The 19,043-nt window shown below is 43.1% G+C and overlaps 2 protein-coding genes across 7 annotated transcripts in view; both read right to left on the reverse strand.

The window, feature by feature from the left end:
- Positions 1-7,929, reverse strand: part of LOC129813691 (WD repeat-containing protein 47-like) — a 28,301-nt gene extending 20,372 nt beyond the window's left edge. Inside the window, exons 1-5 of one of the 2 annotated variants that reach the window (XM_055866110.1) lie at positions 7,716-7,929; positions 5,869-6,038; positions 4,921-5,004; positions 4,616-4,700; positions 1,666-1,797 (exon numbers count right to left, since the gene is read on the reverse strand). In XM_055866110.1, coding sequence (XP_055722085.1) covers positions 1,666-1,797; positions 4,616-4,700; positions 4,921-5,004; positions 5,869-6,026 — 459 coding nt within the window. In that variant the 5' untranslated portion in view covers positions 6,027-6,038; positions 7,716-7,929. Of the gene's footprint in view, positions 1-1,665; positions 1,798-4,615; positions 4,701-4,920; positions 5,005-5,868; positions 6,039-7,559; positions 7,655-7,715 lie in introns of those variants that run through there. The other variant, XM_055866111.1, reaches the window with a different exon arrangement.
- A 754-nt stretch (positions 7,930-8,683) lies between these two features.
- The window catches only part of LOC129813692 (calmodulin-regulated spectrin-associated protein 2-like), a 74,510-nt gene continuing 64,150 nt past the window's right edge, over positions 8,684-19,043 (reverse strand). For 2 of the 5 annotated variants that reach the window (XM_055866116.1, XM_055866112.1), the window contains 7 exons: positions 18,514-18,650; positions 17,272-17,480; positions 15,463-15,559; positions 15,050-15,130; positions 11,479-11,603; positions 11,197-11,315; positions 8,684-11,098 (listed from right to left, as the gene is read on the reverse strand). In XM_055866116.1, the coding sequence (XP_055722091.1) occupies positions 10,796-11,098; positions 11,197-11,315; positions 11,479-11,603; positions 15,050-15,130; positions 15,463-15,559; positions 17,272-17,480; positions 18,514-18,650 (1,071 nt within the window). In that variant the 3' untranslated portion in view covers positions 8,684-10,795. The remainder of the gene's footprint in view (positions 11,099-11,196; positions 11,316-11,478; positions 11,604-15,049; positions 15,131-15,462; positions 15,560-17,271; positions 17,481-18,513; positions 18,651-19,043) is intronic. The other 3 variants (XM_055866113.1, XM_055866115.1, XM_055866114.1) reach the window with 3 other exon arrangements.

Consider the following 19,043-nt stretch of genomic DNA (forward strand, 5'->3'; position numbering starts at 1 on the left):
CCTGGAATGCTTTTCAATTAACAGGTGTGCCTTGTTAATTTTTGGAATTTCTTTCCTTCTTAATGCATTTGAGCCAATCAGTTGTGTTGTGACAAGGTAGAGGTAGTATACAGAAGACTGCCCTATTTGGTAAAAGACCAAGTCCATATTAATGTCAAGAACAGCTAAAATAAGCAAAGAGAAACGACAGTCCATCATCCAAGTGCAGTCGCAAAAACCATCAAGTGCTATGATGAAACTGGCTCTCATGAGGCCTGCCACAGGAAAGGAAGACACAGAGTTACCTCTGCTAAAGATAAGTTCATTAGAGTTAACTGCACCTCAGATTGCAGGACAAATAAATGCTTCACAGAGTTCAAGTAATGGACACATCTCAACATCAACTGTTCAGGGGAAACTGTGAATCAGGCCTTCATGGTCGAATTGCTGCAAAGAAACCACTACTAAAGGACACCAATAAGAAGAGACTTGCTTGGGCCAAGAAACACAAGCAATGGACATTAGACCGGTGGAAATCTTTATTTTGGTCTGATGAGTACAAATTTGAGATTTTTGGTTCCAACCGCCGTGTTTTTGTGAGACACAGAGTAAGTGAACGGATGATCTCCGCATGTGTGGTTCACATCATGAAGCATGGAGGAGGTGGTGTGATGGTGCTTTGCTGGTGACACTGTCTGTGATTTATTTAGAATTCAAGGCACACTTAACCAGCATGGCTACCACAGCATTCTGCAGCGATACGCCATCACATCTGGTTTGCGCTTAGTGGGACTATCATTTGTTTATCAACAGGACAATGACTCAACATACCTCCAGGCTGTGTAAAGGCTATTTGACCAAGAAGGAGAGTAATGGAGTGCTGCATCAGATGACCTGGCCTCCACAATCACCCGACCTCAACCCAATTGAGATGGTTTGGGATGAGTTGGACCACAGAGTGAAGGAAAAGCAGCCAACAAGTGCTCAGCATGTGGGAACTCCTTCAAGACTGTTGGAAAAGCATTCCTCATGAAGCTGGTTGAGAGAATCCTAAGAGTGTGCAAAGCTGTCATCAAGTCAAAGGGTGGCTACTTTGAATAATCTAAAATATATTTTGATTTGTTTAGCACTTTTTTGGTTACTATATGATTCCATATGTGATATTTCATAGTTTTGATGTCTTCTATTATTCTACAATGTAGAAAATAGTAAAAAATAAAGAAAAACCCTTGAATGAGCAGGTGTATCCTAACTTTTGACTGGTACTGTATGTTTATTATTAATCTATAGCTATATCATAAGCGCTCACACATGGGGTGGCAGGGTAGCCTAGTGGTTAGAGTGTTGGACGAGTAACCGAAAGGTTGCAAGTTCAAATCCCCGAGCTGACAAGGTAGAAATCTGTCGTTCTGCCCCTGATCAGGCAGTTAACCCACTGTTCCTAGGCCGTCATTGAAAATAAGAATTTGTTAACTGACTTGCCTAGTTAAATAAAGGTATAAAACATGTTTATAACAATGTAATAATGCCCTTTGATACCTGCTTTCAGCAAACTATTACCAACATTTCTTCAAAGTAAATATTATCATCAATCACAGTGCTAGAATAAAATATGCATTATTATTATTTGAAATGAACAGATACCATTCGTAAGATCAGATGCCATAACTATAAAACGTGTCATGCCTTGAAGTCAGCGTGGTTGGTGAGACGAGGCAGAGTGAGGAGCAGACATAGCTTGCTGTAGTCGTCTTTAGACGGACAGAACTCCTCCAGGGCATGAAGACACTTCACCGCCTCCTGCATGGTGAACTCGAGCTGAGAGACAAGAGAGAGTTTAGATTATGAGCCACCTCACATTGACTCCTGTTTCCCCTCGCGTGTAGCAGCTGGCTACTGTTTCCCCTCGCGTGTAGCAGCTGGCTACTGTTTCCCCTCGCGTGTAGCAGCTGGCTACTGTTTCCCCTCGCGTGTAGCAGCTGGCTACTGTTTCCCCTCGCGTGTAGCAGCTGGCTACTGTTTCCCCTCGCGTGTAGCAGCTGGCTACTGTTTCCCCTCGCGTGTAGCAGCTGGCTACTGTTTCCCCTCGCGTGTAGCAGCTGGCTACTGTTTCCCCTCGCGTGTAGCAGCTGGCTACTGTTTCCCCTCGCGTGTAGCAGCTGGCTACTGTTTCCCCTCGCGTGTAGCAGCTGGCTACTGTTTCCCCTCGCGTGTAGCAGCTGGCTACTGTTTCCCCTCGCGTGTAGCAGCTGGCTACTGTTTCCCCTCGCGTGTAGCAGCTGGCTACTGTCTTCACATGTAGGAGCTGGCTACTGTCTTCACATGTAGCAGCTGGTTACTGTTTCCCTCACATGTAGGAGTAGGCTACTTGATGCAGTGTAGAGTGTTCACACACACAAAAAATGCCTTTTATGCATATTTCTTCATTCCTAGAGGCAATGTGGCATCCCTCAAGACTCAACATTCCCTCAGAGACCGAGAGAGAAGGGGGGGATGAAAAATAATGGTTTTGAACATCCAAGCCCAGAATGTCTGTAGATCCTGTAGAAGAGTAGCTACTCGTTATCGGTTTCTGAGGCCTAGATTATAACTGCCAAGGTAGAAGGGCCCAGATTGCGATCATGTCCAAGGGAAAAAATGCCAGCGTGGCTTTGAACTGCTTCGAATAAATGTGTAAAAGAGATTTTCACGGGAAACAAATCTAGACCTAACACAAACACATAGAAACTTGCGAAATCAGACTCACGTGTCACACACACTACCTCATGCTGGGCAAAAGATCAGAATTGGGCTGCCTGTGTAAACGCAGCCTTATACACAAACACAGGAGGAGCCCACACTAATCCAGTTGGGAGACACAAGCTGGTTTCAGATCTGCATTCTCTGTGACTATGCTAATATAGGACAATGAGTAGAGAAACCTCAGAGATTGTGTGTTTACTAGGAACAAAAAGAAGAGGCAGTGACAGATGGAAAAGGAAAGGAGGGCTGTTTCGTGATTTGTGATTCAGTTGTTTGCTCATTCAGAGGGAGACAGATAAACAAAGACAGGAAGATGGAATATGTAATGCCATAGACAGACAACTAAAACAAGGTCCAGCAAGGAAGGAAGAGGGCGAGAGAGAGGCGGAGACCCTATTCGTACTACAGCCATCAGCACATTGCTAAACCCCTGTACATAGCTGATGTAAACCCCTGTACATAGCTGATGTAAACCCCTGTACATAGCTGATGTAAAACCCTGTACAGAGCTGATGTAAAACCCTGTACAGAGCTGATGTAAAACCCTGTACAGAGCTGATGTAAAACCCTGTACAGAGCTGATGTAAAACCCTGTACATAGCTGATGTAAAACCCTGTACATAGCTGATGTAAAACCCTGTACATAGCTGATGTAAAACCCTGTACTTAGCTGATGTAAAACCCTGTACTTAGCTGATGTAAAACCCTGTACATAGCTGATGTAAAACCCTGTACAGAGCTGATGTAAAACCCTGTACAGAGCTGATGTAAACCCCTGTACATAGCTGATGTAAAACCCTGTACAGAGCTGATGTAAAACCCTGTACAGAGCTGATGTAAAACCCTGTACAGAGCTGATGTAAAACCCTGTACAGAGCTGATGTAAAACCCTGTACAGAGCTGATGTAAAACCCTGTACATAGCTGATGTAAAACCCTGTACATAGCTGATGTAAAACCCTGTACATAGCTGATGTAAAACCCTGTACTTAGCTGATGTAAAACCCTGTACTTAGCTGATGTAAAACCCTGTACATAGCTGATGTAAAACCCTGTACAGAGCTGATGTAAAACCCTGTACAGAGCTGATGTAAAACCCTGTACAGAGCTGATGTAAAACCCTGTACATAGCTGATGTAAACCCCTGTACTTAGCTGATGTAAAACCCTGTACAGAGCTGATGTAAAACCCTGTACAGAGCTGATGTAAAACCCTGTACAGAGCTGATGTAAAACCCTGTACAGAGCTGATGTAAAACCCTGTACAGAGCTGATGTAAAACCCTGTACAGAGCTGATGTAAAACCCTGTACAGAGCTGATGTAAAACCCTGTACAGAGCTGAAGTAAAACCCTGTACAGAGCTGATGTAAAACCCTGTACTTAGCTGATGTAAAACCCTGTACTTAGCTGATGTAAAACCCTGTACATAGCGGATGTAAAACCCTGTACATAGCGGATGTAAAACCCTGTACATAGCGGATGTAAAACCCTGTACATAGCTGATGTAAAACCCTGTACATAGCTGATGTAAAACCCTGTACTTAGCTGATGTAAAACCCTGTACTTAGCTGATGTAAAACCCTGTACATAGCTGATGTAAAACCCTGTACATAGCTGATGTAAAACCCTGTACATAGCTGATGTAAAACCCTGTACATAGCTGATGTAAAACGCTGTACATAGCTGATGTAAAACCCTGTACATCGCTGACATGACAATTGAAATGTCAATCTTTTTTAAAAGCTTTTTGAGTGCAATATTTACTGTTAAATTCAAATAGTTTGTCTTCTCATTTTTGTTTATTTCACTCGTAATGTAAACACGTTTTCCATGCCAATAAAGCCCCCTTTCGAATGAATTGAGAGAGAGTGGCTATTCTTTGTCTGTTGACTCACATGCTGTGGCTCGTCCTCAGCAGACATGGCGTTGTTCACACACAGGGCCTCTAGAAACTTCTGCTTCAGGACGATGTAACGGAACCTACGACAACAATACATTATGGCCCAAGAACATGTCTCAGAAAAGTAATTCAAACCCAGCATCTGCCTGTACATTCAAGCCTGGGTGTCAGGTTGCTAACGTGTAGTTGTTTGAAAAGGCAATAATGTAGCATTGCTAAGTGTAGAAATGGTCAGGTACAGTCAGACTAAATACATTCATCTCTGACCACAGAATTAGTGTCATATTAATGAAGTCTCACCTCTTCCTGTCAAACTTGTCCATGCACTCCAGCGGCTGAATAAACTGAAGCACCTCGTCCCACTGCCCATCTAGCACCAGTTGCCTGGACAGAGAAACAATTCAACAAAAAAGCGAGAAAATAAATCAGGTGTAATATACTCAGTGTTCTGTGTTAGTGACACCTAATGCAGCCCCTGTTATGTGCTCTGAGCCTATTCACACTCCCATTGACACTAGCTAGATAATTTCAGTAAACTTCCTAATACAGAAACAAAACCACAGAACAAAAACCAACCAAATATGTAAACAAGGGATTCTCCAATTCACTTCCCTGCTTGCCATCTCCTACGGAAACAGATTGTCTTGATTGGTCAGTGTAATACAGGGGCAGATAAGACAGGCAGTGAATGGTCACCCGGTAACAGTGGGGCCCTCTGTGTGAAAGGGAGTCCAACTCCAGTCATTTCACAAACTCAGCTGAGTGGAATACCAAAGTGGCGTAACAGTACATTGTTGGCTGACATTTAAAAAAGGGGCACTCCAATCCAGTCTAGCATAGAGGTGGTCTGGATCATTATTGCAGAAACAAAGGAATTTATGCTACACTTTCTGAACATTGTGTTTCAGCACTTAGTTCAGCAACCAGTGACCTATTAATATGAGCCTGAAAAATGCCACTTCCAAATAATTATAATTAACTCTAATTAATCTGTCAACTGTTGTTTTGCAGCAATTGCTTATGGAGGTGTCCTGATATGCTATGGGAGAGCCCCAAACCCTTTGTATTTCTAACACTATCCACATAGTGAGACCCAAACAGTAATGTTAGGGTCATATTCATTAGGGCACACGTAACAAAACATTTTGCAACAGAAAACTAAAATGGACATTCCTTATTGAATAGTTTAAGTTTTTTTTTTTTTTTGCCGTTTGGTGCCTAATGAATACGACCCAGGCCTTTGTGTACCTGAGGAAGAGCATGTCGTCAGAGTAGAGTCCGTTGATGACTCCACTCTCCTTCTCCAGGGCCAGCATGCTAATATGGAGCTTCCTGGAGTTGAGGAAGTCTAGGATCACCTTGATGATCTCCACCTCCTTCACATTGATGATCTCCTCCGCTGTCATGGTGACGACGGGCTGACACACACACCACCAACAACAAAACCCAGGGTAAGTAAACACACCATAAACGGAGGCTCTCATGTTGATTGTAGAAAGGCAGCCTAGTATCTGTCTGCTAAACAATCAATTTCTAATGTAATGCAATGTCTCTTTATTGCCACACTGTGTTCAACAGTCTTTGTTGCTCCTGATATTTTCACTTGGCCAACATATGTTACAACTGACCTTGCTTACTTTTGAATAGACTTTCAAGAAGTCTAGCTTAATATATTTCAATTCCTACCAGAAAACAAGCACAGGAAACCTAGGCCTACTCAATGTGAACGACATGACGTACTCCTCAATTCAACATAATGGAACCAAGCCCCAAATCTGACCACTGTGATTAGCAGACTAACAGCAAATCGGCGTCAATAGAAAGTAGGCAGCAGAGTTAATCCAATCACAGCTGTGCTATTAATTATGTAGTAATAACAGTAACACATTATGGATTAGGATCGCATTTATGGCAAATCGACAAAGTTTGGAAACCCCATGCCAGGAAGGCTAACAGACGTGAACTGTAACCTATCATATTTAATTTCACTTTTGTTCAAGGGTTCACCAGGGGATACAAATAGGAGAAATACCATTAATTTTGGTTACTGTCATGATAATTAGGATTTGAGCCACAAATTACGACAATTGCCATCAACCCTACAACTGCAAACAAGTTATATTACCGTCGATTTAATTGATTTACTGCTTAGGCTACAGTTGCACAGGGGATAACGCAGCCTGAATGCTGAGTAAGGATTTAGATAGTTACAGTATGTCAATAGTCCTGCTATCTTGGTGTTGCACTGCAATTTGCATTGTTATTGTAATGGAGCAGGTCTCGAACCCTCGACCTTCTAGCCCGAGGTTCGGCGCGCTATCGACTGTAGCGCAAAAGCATGCTCGTGCGGCAGAGTCGATTTCCGCGCTTATAAACCCAGGGTCGTTACTATTAACAACATGTCCAAGCAAGTGGTTGCTCAAAGCATACTGATAAATGTTACAACATTCTGATTTTACATTTAGTTAAAGAATAGGTGCATTCAACAAAGAACAAGGTTAGATATCTGGCAATCAACAAAACATTCAGAAAAGAAAATGAACAACCAAACTGCAAAGATTCATTGCTGGTGACACTTACAGCAGCAGCAAGGAAACTATGCGCAGCACATCACCTAAAAATAGGTTGAACTAGCTAACTAGTTAATTATAAAACTTATAACGTTATATAGGGTTCCAATAAATCAACATCTATTTACAATCTAGAACTAGCTAACAATGTAGCTAGACACTGCAGCTATAGGTGGGGTTCAAACACATACAATTAGCTAGCTAGCTACTAACGTTAGCTAAGTAGCTAGCTATCTGCTTCACCCCAACCTGTTCTTGTCTGATGTTATGAAATAAACGACAAGACAAGCACACATTTCTCCGAAATATTAGCACGCTAACTAACTACCTAACATGAGCATATGTTAAGTACTGTTGTCAGGAACGCACACCGAAAACCGCTATGACAGATTCAGACCATGACCAGAAGAATGGCTAGCCAGGCCAAGCGAGAGACATGCATCATCCGCTAGCAGCACAGACGGGATGGGTGGCGAGGCATCCCACGCATTAACAAACACGCCCTCAATGCGATTTAAAGCTCACCTTGGTCTAAAAATACATGGGCTGAAAACACGCTCCTTAGATTTGTTTCTGTTGTTGAAAATCGTAGCTGTCAGAGCGATTCTGTTTTGTTTTGTTCGTCAGTCTCTTTTGTTGTTTCTCTCTCCCTTTCTGTTGTCTTCTCGGATCGATTTCTGCTGCTGGTAGTAAGTAGCCTGCTACCCAGCCCCTTCGGTTGTCAAGCGCAACGCTTCGTCTGTCTACCAATCAAATCCCAGTATTTTCATAGGGGCGCCCCAAGCGTCTCTTCTCTTGCAACATAAAACCCGCATAGCCCTTGCGATAACGATCGACATTCCTACCATCTATTGAACATGACCATCAAATAAACTGTAATCAACGTACAATTATGCCACTTGCGATGAGATAATTACTTGTCAGGTGTGTGTCACTTCCAACCCCAAGAGAGGACAGGATGGTGGATGGATAATCCAATGCCTTCACCTCCCAGATTAGGAAGTGTTCCATGTACATGTAATCGCAGATTCACAGTGGGAAGTTCAACAGTCGGGTAAATACAATTAAATGCTTGAAGGACATGGCCCTCTGAAAAGGTTTAAAGAGGATTACGACAGAGTGATACGACGTAAATCTGGTTGGTATTATTCTCATTTGATTGCCTAAGGTTGTTCTTGGGTGCAAGAGAGGACGAATAGTGTATTATTTCTCAATCATTAGGTTTTCTATGGGAAAACAGTAAAAGAACAGTAAAATGACAAACTGTTCATCTTGATATTTTTACCACTGGTATGTAATCCCTGTATGTAAACCTATGCATCTTCCATGAGGTCTTGACCATCATGGCACAGAAGGTGCGTTTGTTTGCCCTGTGGCCTCAGGTTGCAGGTTCAAGACCCACTTGTTATGTAATGCAGTAACAACAAATAATACAAATCTGAGCTAGCCTAAGTGGATAACCAAGCTTCAAAAACATTGATCACAAGTTTCAATGAAAATTAACATTTTAATATAGTTCAAAGGAATATATAAAAATAACATAAATACATGAAAATATTGACAGGGTTAAAATAAAACGAATTTAGATTGGGAAAAACACAGAATGGCATCTCATACATATCTGATTATCCACTACCGACAATAGTATGCAGTGGGACACAGTTCGCAGTCATTTCTCTTTCTATGTGTTGCCCGTCACTCATACATAACATATTTTACCCTCTCATGCTTTCAAAATACTTCCTTTTGAGACAGATATGCTGCTCATATGAAATCTCAAAATGGAAAATGGTTTAGGAAAAAACACTGTATATAATGTACACACGGCTTTACTCCAACATAAAATAAATGCCAGTTTCCTTCCATAGGTTAGAATAATGTCAAATGTTAAAGCATACAGTAGAAATGTTTCATCTTTCTGTGATCTACTTTATGTAAGTACACAGTTATACAACAACAAATACTGCAATCTACAGTGGGAAAGTATCATGAATTGCTATCGATGAATTACTCTCAATTGTATATGTACACATAGATGTATTGTGGACTACTTTGAGTGTAAAGGGAATTCAACAGTTAAGATACTATCCACAATAAAGTAAAATGCTTTTAAATATCTGTGAGGTCCAAAAACATACTGTATCCCAACAATATCCTTTATAAGACATTTTCTCTGAGTTGCACAGGCGCATGACACAATTTGTGAAACTTGCTGCTATTCTACAGCTGTAAATCGTCCTGTCAGTGACATTGAACAGCGATTACACACTTACATGTTTTAAACAACAAAAGGCCCCATATATATTAAGTTTATATACGTCCATATTAAATGAAAAACGCTAGTGTGACTCATTCATTTTGAATGGAATAGGTATTTATATACAAACTGAATTAACTTATACAGTGTATATAGTCTTAAAGTATATTTATATTTCTGTCAATGATATTTTAAGACTTCCAAAGTCTTATCAAAAACATAAATATATTGAGTCAGTTGCTGACATTCCCGTGAACTACAGTATCAATCAAAAGTGGACACAGCTACTCATTCAAGGGTTTTTCTTTAATTTGACTATTTTCTACTTTGTAGAATAATAGTGAAGACACCAAACAAGTGTTAAACAAATCAACAAATATTTTATATTTGAGATTCTTCAAAGTAGCCACCCTTTGCCTTGACAGCTTTGCACACTAATATTGTAGAAAATAGTAAAAATAATCAAAAACCCTTGAACGAGTAGGTGTGTCCAAACTTTTGACTGGTACTGTAGATGATACTTAAATCAATGATTTTACAATCTAGTTCTTATCGAAAGTAACAACAACCTATTTCTGAGGTTCTCACCTCACTCAATCTTGGCACTTGTTAACACATTACACAAACCCAACTGCTCAGTCTTCTCTTTCAGCCAGAGAAAAGCAAGCCCCACACACAGCCAATCATCATGCACTCACAAAAACATCACAACTGGCGCTTAAATATAACATAATCGCTGTGCTTTCATATGACACACAAAACAAGCATAAGGCCAAACATGATGAACAGAGAACTCAAACTCGGTCTATTTCAGAGAGATGACATTCAGTGCTTCAGTGGTCTGATTCAGTAAGGCTTTCATCAGCCCCCCTCTTTTTTGGGCATACAAGAACATGGACACCCACGCATGCTGACGAACACACACACGCGTGCTCCATTAGAATGACTCTTACCCCCCCCCACACACACAGTCTTGCATAACAACAACAATGTCCCTTGAGGCTTGTGTTGTTTTTTTCTCCTACATTCCAGTAATAATTTCAGCAGTGTTTTGTTAAGAAGAAAAACCCTTCTACATAATCATCCATCTATATTGTATATCAGATATCAGACCCAGATGAATGCTGAGTTTAAGTGTTCTGGGGATATCTTACTGGGAAAGAACATTAGAAAGCTGGACTCTTTAGCACCGTTCATACCAAACCCTGTAATATCCCAGGTCAAACCCAGACCTGGGTCCATTCCTGGGTCGGATAACCCACAAAGTCTCCCCTCAGTCCTCAACTATAGCCCAAGACACCGAACAACAATATCCTTGGTTTGTTATGAAAACGGCTTGTTGCTGTGACTACTTGAGACTACCCAGTTTCTTGGGTGTGCCCTGTTTCTTGGTCTGCCACAGGTGGGGGGCGATGGTGATGGCGTCTACACTAGCCGACATGGTCTTGGCCGGGATGTGGCTGAACTGCTTCCTGTCCGAGTTGTACTTGTACAGTCCCTCGATCATCTTGGCCGTGATGCTCTTTGGCCCGATGCCCGCCAGCTTGGTGATCTCCTCCGTCTCTGGACAGTAAGAGTACACCGAGCGGAACTGGCAACCCGTGTCCCGGAATAGAACCAGGAAGTTATTGGCCCCCGACCTCTCCATTTCCTGAAAGAGATAGGGAAGGAAAACAAAGGAACAAAACGTGAAGTAAGAGAGTGAAGTAACATGAGAGAAAGTAGCAGAGTGTACATCAAACGGCCTACATCTATTATCTTGTTCTTCTGCTCTTCGTTGACCTTGCCCGCTAGGCAGCAGTGGGCCAGTGCATTCTGGATGATATGCTTGTTGGACTTGGCACTGGGCTCCTTGTACAGCTTTGGGCCTGAGGGAAAAATCAGATACCAGCATAAGGTATGCAGTGGCATACTAAGAGAAAGTCAGAACACAGCCTGTTCTACACATGGACCAGAGAGCTCCAGTATACTGCAGTAGTTTGGTCTCCTTTTGAAAGCAGAATACTGTGATTGTAGTGGAGCGGTCCGTACCTGTGTACTCTTGGTTGGAGGGAGTGGAGGAGGTTGTGGACTCGTTCTCCCAGTCCTTCTCTCCATTACGAGACGGGCAGGACGACAGATTGCCCTCTGCAGAGTCTGGCCTCGCAGAGTCTAGCCTAGGGATTTACACACACACACAAACAGTACATTGACACACACACACAGGAACAAGAAAACACACAAGCCAGAACACACAGAATAACAGACACACACAGACACGTTTACAAAAAACAGAGACCGACAGACATAGAGACAGACATAGAGACAAAAACACAGACATATACAGAGACAAACACAGAGAGACAAGGAGAGACAACAGACAGACAAAGAGAGACAGGGTCAGACACTGTGACACAGTTCTCCCAGGCAGCCCTCCCTGTTCCCTCCTATTAGATCCTGCACAGTGATCTCTCCGTGGCTGGGATCAGATCAGAAGCTTGTGCAGTGGAGCAAAGCAAAGCTACAGTTCAGTCCTACATTCTGCCTGCTAGGATACTGAGGAGATACTGCAGTAGGATACAGCAGCTTTAGGCAACAGTACAGTAACAAGACACACAGTATCCCACTGCAGCAGGCAGCCTCATGTCCCAGGCCCAGGCTCAGTCATGTCCTGGTTGGGGTTAGGGTTAAGGAGTCCGCATGCTTTCCTGATGAAACAGTTCTGTAGAGTTCGTGTATATATTATGATGACATTTTGTGACGTTTTTGTTTGTTTTTGGACTTCGGTGAGGTTTTTTTTGGCTGTCTGGGCAAACAACAATTTTTCTGGAGGCAAGCCGAAATTTGGAGCCGAAGTCTAAGCCGCTTTGTCGGTAATTGGTCAACAGTAGGGATTCTTCAACAACGTTTTTGTTGTCATTCGACAAGAGATGACTAGTTTTCATTGAAAAATATTGCAACAAACATCTTAGTTAGATGTAAAATTGCGTGACTAAGATCTCCTCAGAAAAAACGTCAAAATGAATGACAGATTTAGAGTTCTTAGATCCATTCTGACTATTTTGAGGAAGTGTATGGCTATGGCGTCTCAAAATGGACAAACAGTACTATTGCCGTTTTTATATAATTTTTCAAGTGAAGGTCTTTTAAGGGAGTATGCGAGCACACTAGTTCGGTTCGGCTAGGCGCCAGCCAAACTGAGGCATGCTGACGCCTTTAGTGTGTAACCTAGCTTGAAGTCTCTGCATACAAAACAAAGGGACTGTGATCATTGTGATGTGATTCTGGGGGACAGCTGTGATTCAGAGTGAGCCTGGCCGTGGGAGTCAGTGCCTGGGACGGGAAAGCGTCTGCCTGCTGCAGCTTGGATGGCTCTGGGTCTAGTATATAGAGGTAACAAGAACACACATCAGCTAAAAAAATGGAGCAGCTAGTCTGGAGCAGCTATCATGGAGCAGCTAGTCTGGAGCAGGTATTATGGAGCAACTAGTCTGGAGCAGCTATCATGGAGCAGCTAGTCTGGAGCAGCTATCATGGAGCAGCTAGTCTGGAGCAGCTATCATCGAGCAGCTAGTCTGGAGCAGTCATCATGGAGCAGCTAGTCTGGAGCAGGTATTATGGAGCAGCTAGTTTGGAGCAGTTATCATGGAGCAGCTAGTCTGGAGCAGGTATTACGGAGCAGCTAGTCTGGAGCAGTTATCATGGAGCAGCTAATCTGGAGCAGTCATCATGGAGCAGCTAGTCTGGAGCAGGTATTATGGAGCAACTAGTCTGGAGCAGTCATCATAGAGCAGCTAGTCTGGAGCAGTCATCATAGAGCGGCTAGTCTGGAGCAGCTATCATGGAGCAACTAGTCTGGAGCAGTCATCATGGAGCAGCTATCATGGAGCAGGTATTATGGAGCAGCTAGTCTGGAGCAGGTATTATGGAGCAACTAGTCTGGAGCAGTCATCATAGAGCAGCTAGTCTGGAGCAACTAGTCTGGAGCAGTCATCATGGAGCAGCTAGTCTGGAGCAGCTATCATGGAGCAGCTAGTCTGGAGTAGTTATCATGGAGCAGCTAGTTTGGACCACTTATTATAGACAGCTATCATGGAGCAGCTAGTCTGGATTCGTTATCATGGAGCAGCTATCATAAAACAGCTAGTCTGGAGCAGTTATCATGGAGCAGCTAATTTGGAGCAGCTAGTCTGGAGCAGCTATCATGGAGCAGCTAGTCTGGAGCAGTCATCATGGAGCAGCTAATCTGGAGCAGCTAGTCTGGAGCAGCTATCATGGAGCAGCTATCATGGAGCAGCTAGTCTGGAGCAGCTAGTCTGGAGCAGTTATCATGGAGCAGTTATCTTGCAATAGCTAGCCTGGAGCAGCTATCATGGAGCTGTTATCATGAAGCAGCTAGTCTGGAGCAGCTATCATGGAGCAGCTAGTCTGGAGCAACTATCATGGAGCTGTTATCATGGAGCAGCTATCTTGAAACAGCTAGTCTGGAGCAGTTATCATGGAGCAGCTATCACGAAGCAGCTAGTCTGGAGCAGGTAACATGGAGCAGTTATCTTGAAATAGCTAGTCTGGAGCAACTATCATGGAGCTGTTATCATGGAGCAGCTAGCCTGGAGCAGTTATCATGAAGCAGTTTTTATGAAGCATCTAGTCTGGAGCAGCTATCATGGAGCAGCTAGTCTGGAGCAACTATCATGGAGCTGTTATCATGGAGCAGCTATCATGAAGCAGCTAGCCTGGAGCAGTTATCATGGAGCAGCTCTCATGAAGCAGCTAGTCTGGAGCAGTTATCATGGAGCAGCTATCTTGAAATAGCTAGTCTGGAGCAACTATCATGGAGCTGTTATCATGAAGCATCTAGTCTGGAGCAGTTATCATGGAGCAGCTCTCATGAAGCAGCTAGTCTGGAGCAGTTATCATGGAGCAGCTATCATGAAGCAACTATCATGGAGCTGTTATCATGAAGCATCTAGTCTGGAGCAGTTATCATGGAGCAGCTATCATGAAGCAGCTAGTCTGGGGCAGTTATCATGGAGCAGCTATCATGAAGCAGCTAGTCTGGGGCAGTTATCATGGAGCAGCTATCATGAAGCAGCTAGTCTGGGGCAGTTATCATGGAGCAGCCTCAGAGCAGTGAGTGCTACAGCAGAGAAAGAGCAAAGTCGGTGAGACATAAAGCAGAGCGGAGGCAGGAAGCTAAAGGCATCATGTATGAATTGAGGCAGAAGCAGCTGTGGTACTGAGGGGAATGATTCTGCTGGTTTAAAGTAGGTAAATGGTCATCCCTCAAATGATACAGCATGAACGTGAAATAACATATTATCAATCAATCAAATGTATTTTATATAGCTCTTTTTACATTAAAAACACGTGTTCTCTATGGCTCAGTTCAATCTTAGAATTGATGTTGGTACATTGTATGTGTCTTGCTCAAACATTATCAAAACATATATGTGAGTTCTTTAAATATTCTGTCAGATGGGGATTTTCTTTGCAAAGATATTACCTCAAGTAAAAATGGAATTGATTGATCAATCTGGTCTGTGATGCAGCAGCAGAAACATAAAAGCTAGATAAAAGTATAGGCCCTCGGCTGATCTAGGGAGGCAGGGGCCTTACTAACCTTCCCTTTCTCTCTTTGGGAGAGCTTAAAAAGAAAGAGATATGGCCTCTCACAGTGCCTAGTTTACTGCTTCTGGGGGGTCTGTGCAAAACAGAGGGGAAAACAGAGAGGAGAGAGGAATAGAGCGAGGAGGAGGAGAGAGAGAGGAAGATTAAGATGCAGAGGTTAAGATGCAGAATGAAAACAATTTTGGTTGCATTACATAGACAAGTCATAAGACACATTAATGTCCTCTTGAAGTAGTATTCAAGCTCTTGATGCTCTGTAAGGCCTTTGTTGTATCGTAGCCAGCCTGGGTGCCAGTCTGTTTGTGCTTAACTCAACTCCTTTGAGATTGTCATGCCAAAAGAGCTGGCTAAACCAGGAACGGGATAACTGTACGGTCTTTTTAATCAGCCAATAGCTAACCTCACCTGGGGGTCCTCTTATCTCCCGCGTTGCTGTCGTTGTCGGCCAGGTTGAGGGAGGCCAGGGACATGCTGGAGACTGAGAACCCCCGCGGTCGAGTACCTGGACGAGGTAAACACAGAAGACATGTTTGAGTGTGTGTGTGTACTAAATACACATCTACAGTGCCTTTGGAAAGTATTCAGACCCCTTGACTTTTTCCCAATTTTGTTAGGTTACAGCCTTATTCTAAAATGTATTAAATGTTTTTTTCCCCTCATCAATCTACACACAGACCCTTTACTCAGTACTTTGTTGAAGTACCTTTGGCAGCAATTACAGCCTCAAGTCTTCTTGGGTATCACGCTACAAGCTTGACACACCTCTATTTGGAGAGTTTCTCCCATTCCTCTCTGCAGATCCTCTCAAGCTCTGTCAGGTTGGATGGGGAGTGTTGCTGCACAGCTATTTTCAGGTCTCTCCAGAGATGTTCGATCAGGTTCAAGTCCGGGCTCTGGCTGGGCCACTCAATGACATTCAGACACTCCTGTGTTGTCTTGGCTGTGTGCTTTGGGTCGTTGTCCTGTTGGAAGGTGTACCTTTGCCCCAGTCTGAGGTCCTGAGCGTTCTGGAACAGGTTTTTATCATGGAACTCTCTGTACTTTGCTCTGTTCATCTTTGCCTCGATCCTGACCAGTCTCCAAGTCCTTGCTGCTGAAAAACATCCCCACAGCATGATGCTGCCACAACCATGCTTAATCGTAGGGATGGTGCCAAGTTTCCTCCAGACGTGACGCTCTTGGTTTCATTAGACCAGAGAATCTTGTTTCTCATGGTCTGCATCCTTTAGGTGCCTTTTGACAAACTCCAAGTGGGCTGTTATGTGCCTTTCACTGAGGAGTGGCTTCCGTCTGGCCACTCTACCATAAAGGCCTGATTGGTAGAGTGCTGCAGAGATGGTTGTCCTTCTGGAAGGTTCTCCCATCTCCACAGAGGAACTCTAGAGCTCTGTCAGAGACCATCGGGTTCTTGGTCACCTCACTGACCAAGGCCCTTCTTCCCCGATTGTTCAGTTTGGCCGGGCGGCCAGCTCTAAGAAGAGCCTTGGTGGTTCAAACTTCTTACATTTAAGAATGATGGAGGCCACTGTGTTCTTGGGGACCTTCAATGCTGCATACATTTTTCTGTACCATTCCCCAGATCTGTGCCTCGACACAATCCTGTCTCTGAGCTCTACAGACAATTCCTTCAACCTCATGGCTTGGTTTTTGCTCTGACATGCACTGTCAACTGTGGCACCTTATATAGACAGGTGTGTGCCTTTCCAAATCATGTACAATCAATTTGTAGAAAAGTCTCAAGGATGATCAATGGAAACAGGATGCACCTGAGCTCAATTTCGCATCTCATAGCAAAGGATCTGAATACTTATGTAAATAAGGTATTTCTGTTGTTTTGTTTGAATACATTCTTTATTTATTTTTATAAACCTATTTTCACTTTGTCTGTGCCCTTGAGAAAGACACTTAACCTAATTTGTTCCAGGGGTGCCGTACTACTATTACTGACCCTGTAAAACAACACATTTCCCTGTACCTATCCGGTGAATGTAACAACACAAAAATGTATTCAATTAATGTGTTGGTCCCCACAAGGAAAACGGCTATTTTAGAGTTAGGGGTTAGATTTAGAGTTACAATTAGGGTTCGTTTTAGGGTTAAGGAAAATAGGATTCTGAATGGGAATACATTTTTGCGTCCCCACAAGGATAGTAAAACAAACACTTGTGTGTGTGTGAATCTATTTGTATACTATTTGTAGTATGTGTGTGTTACCCGTGGCTCTGATGGGGGGCTTGGGTGACTCCATGACGTCCCTGTGGATGGATTTGGGGCGTGGCTTCTTTTTAAGACTTCCATGGCGAGGCCTGACATCCATATCCTCCACCTGCTTCAAATGCTTCCTCCTCATGTACTCGTTCTTTATGTAATCTTTCCTTTGCTTGTCGTCCTCTCGCTTCTGCTGCTCCTCCTCTGCTTTCAGCCTAGGGAAAAGGGAGAAAAGAGTTGAAGCTTCTATATTCTATACTTCTATTATTTTGTGGGATTACAAAATAAGAGAAGTTACTAAGGGGCGGATTTTCACTGACTACATTCCAAGTGGAAGTTAAGATTCACCCCTCAATGAATAAAAGAGAAGTAGCTTGGGTCTGAAACCAAACCCGAACGGTAGTTTTCAGACTCCCTAATAGCAGTTTTCAGTCCCACTAAAGGTAGTTTTCAGACTCCCTAATAGCAGTTTTCAGTCCCACTAAAGGTAGTTTTCAGACTCCCTAATAGCAGTTTTCAATCCCCTTAAAGGTAGTTTTCAGACTCCCTAATAGCAGTTTTCAGTCCCCCTAAAGGTAGTTTTCAGACTCCCTAATAGCAGTTTTCAGTCCCCTTAAAGATAGTTTTCAGACTCCCTAATAGCAGTTTTCAGTCCCCTTAAACCCTTAAAGATAGTTTTCAGACTCCCTAATAGCAGTTTTCAATCCCCTTAAAGGTAGTTTTCAGACTCCCTAATAGCAGTTTTCAGTCCCACTAAAGGTAGTTTTCAGACTCCCTAATAGCAGTTTTCAGTCCCCCTAAAGGTAGTTTTCAGACTCCCTAATAGCAGTTTTCAGTCCCCCTAAAGGTAGTTTTCAGACTACCTAAAAGCAGTTTTCAGTCCCCCTAAAGGTAGTTTTCAGACTCCCTAATAGCAGTTTTCAGTCCCCTTAAAGGTAGTTTTCAGACTCCCTAATAGCAGTTTTCAGTCCCCTTAAAGATAGTTTTCAGACTCTTTAAAGGTAGTTTTCAGACTCCCTAATAGCAGTTTTCAGTCCCCTTAAAGGTAGTTTTCAGACTCCCTAATAGCAGTTTTCAGTCCCCCTAAAGGTAGTTTTCAGACTCCCTAATAGCAGTTTTCAGTCCCCCTAAAGGTAGTTTTCAGACTCCCTAATAGCAGTTTTCAGTCCCCTTCAGACATCCTAAGGGTAGTTTTCAGACCTGGCATAAGAGTAGAATGGGTACAAGGCCTTGAAGGTGCAGACTGACCGTGCTTCCTCCTTCCTCTGCTCCTGCTCCAGCTCCTGCTGCTGTTTCTTCTCCTGTGTCTCCTTCTCTCTCCTCAGCCTCTTCTCAAGCAGAGCAGCCCTCTTCACCGCCATGTCCTCCTCTCCCTTCCCATCGTCCTGGAGGGGTACGGGGTGGACACAGAGTCAGAAATAGGTTTGCAAACATTTCAGAATTTAAATGGCTGCATGTTGACACCAAAGTTATACTTAGAGTGGAGATTGTAATCTTCTTGTCATGGAACGTTTGGTGCCAACATGAAGGCTAGTTTACAGAACTTTTTTTTTTGTAGCTCCAGAGACTAAATGAGATCAGACAGCATTGTCACATCCTCTCACTTCAAAATCACTCATTAAGATCAGTCAAATGTATGTCAGGGGGAATTCAGGCATCCATTCCATCATGGCAGATGCATATGACCAATTTTAACCAGTTAGAGCATGTTGTGCAGTGGTGGCTAGATATTTTACTGGGATAAGGACATTTGTGCTTCTACATCTGCATTGCATGCT

Source organism: Salvelinus fontinalis, chromosome 17, assembly GCF_029448725.1.
Source record: "Salvelinus fontinalis isolate EN_2023a chromosome 17, ASM2944872v1, whole genome shotgun sequence".
Classification (NCBI taxonomy): Eukaryota; Metazoa; Chordata; class Actinopteri; order Salmoniformes; family Salmonidae; genus Salvelinus; species Salvelinus fontinalis.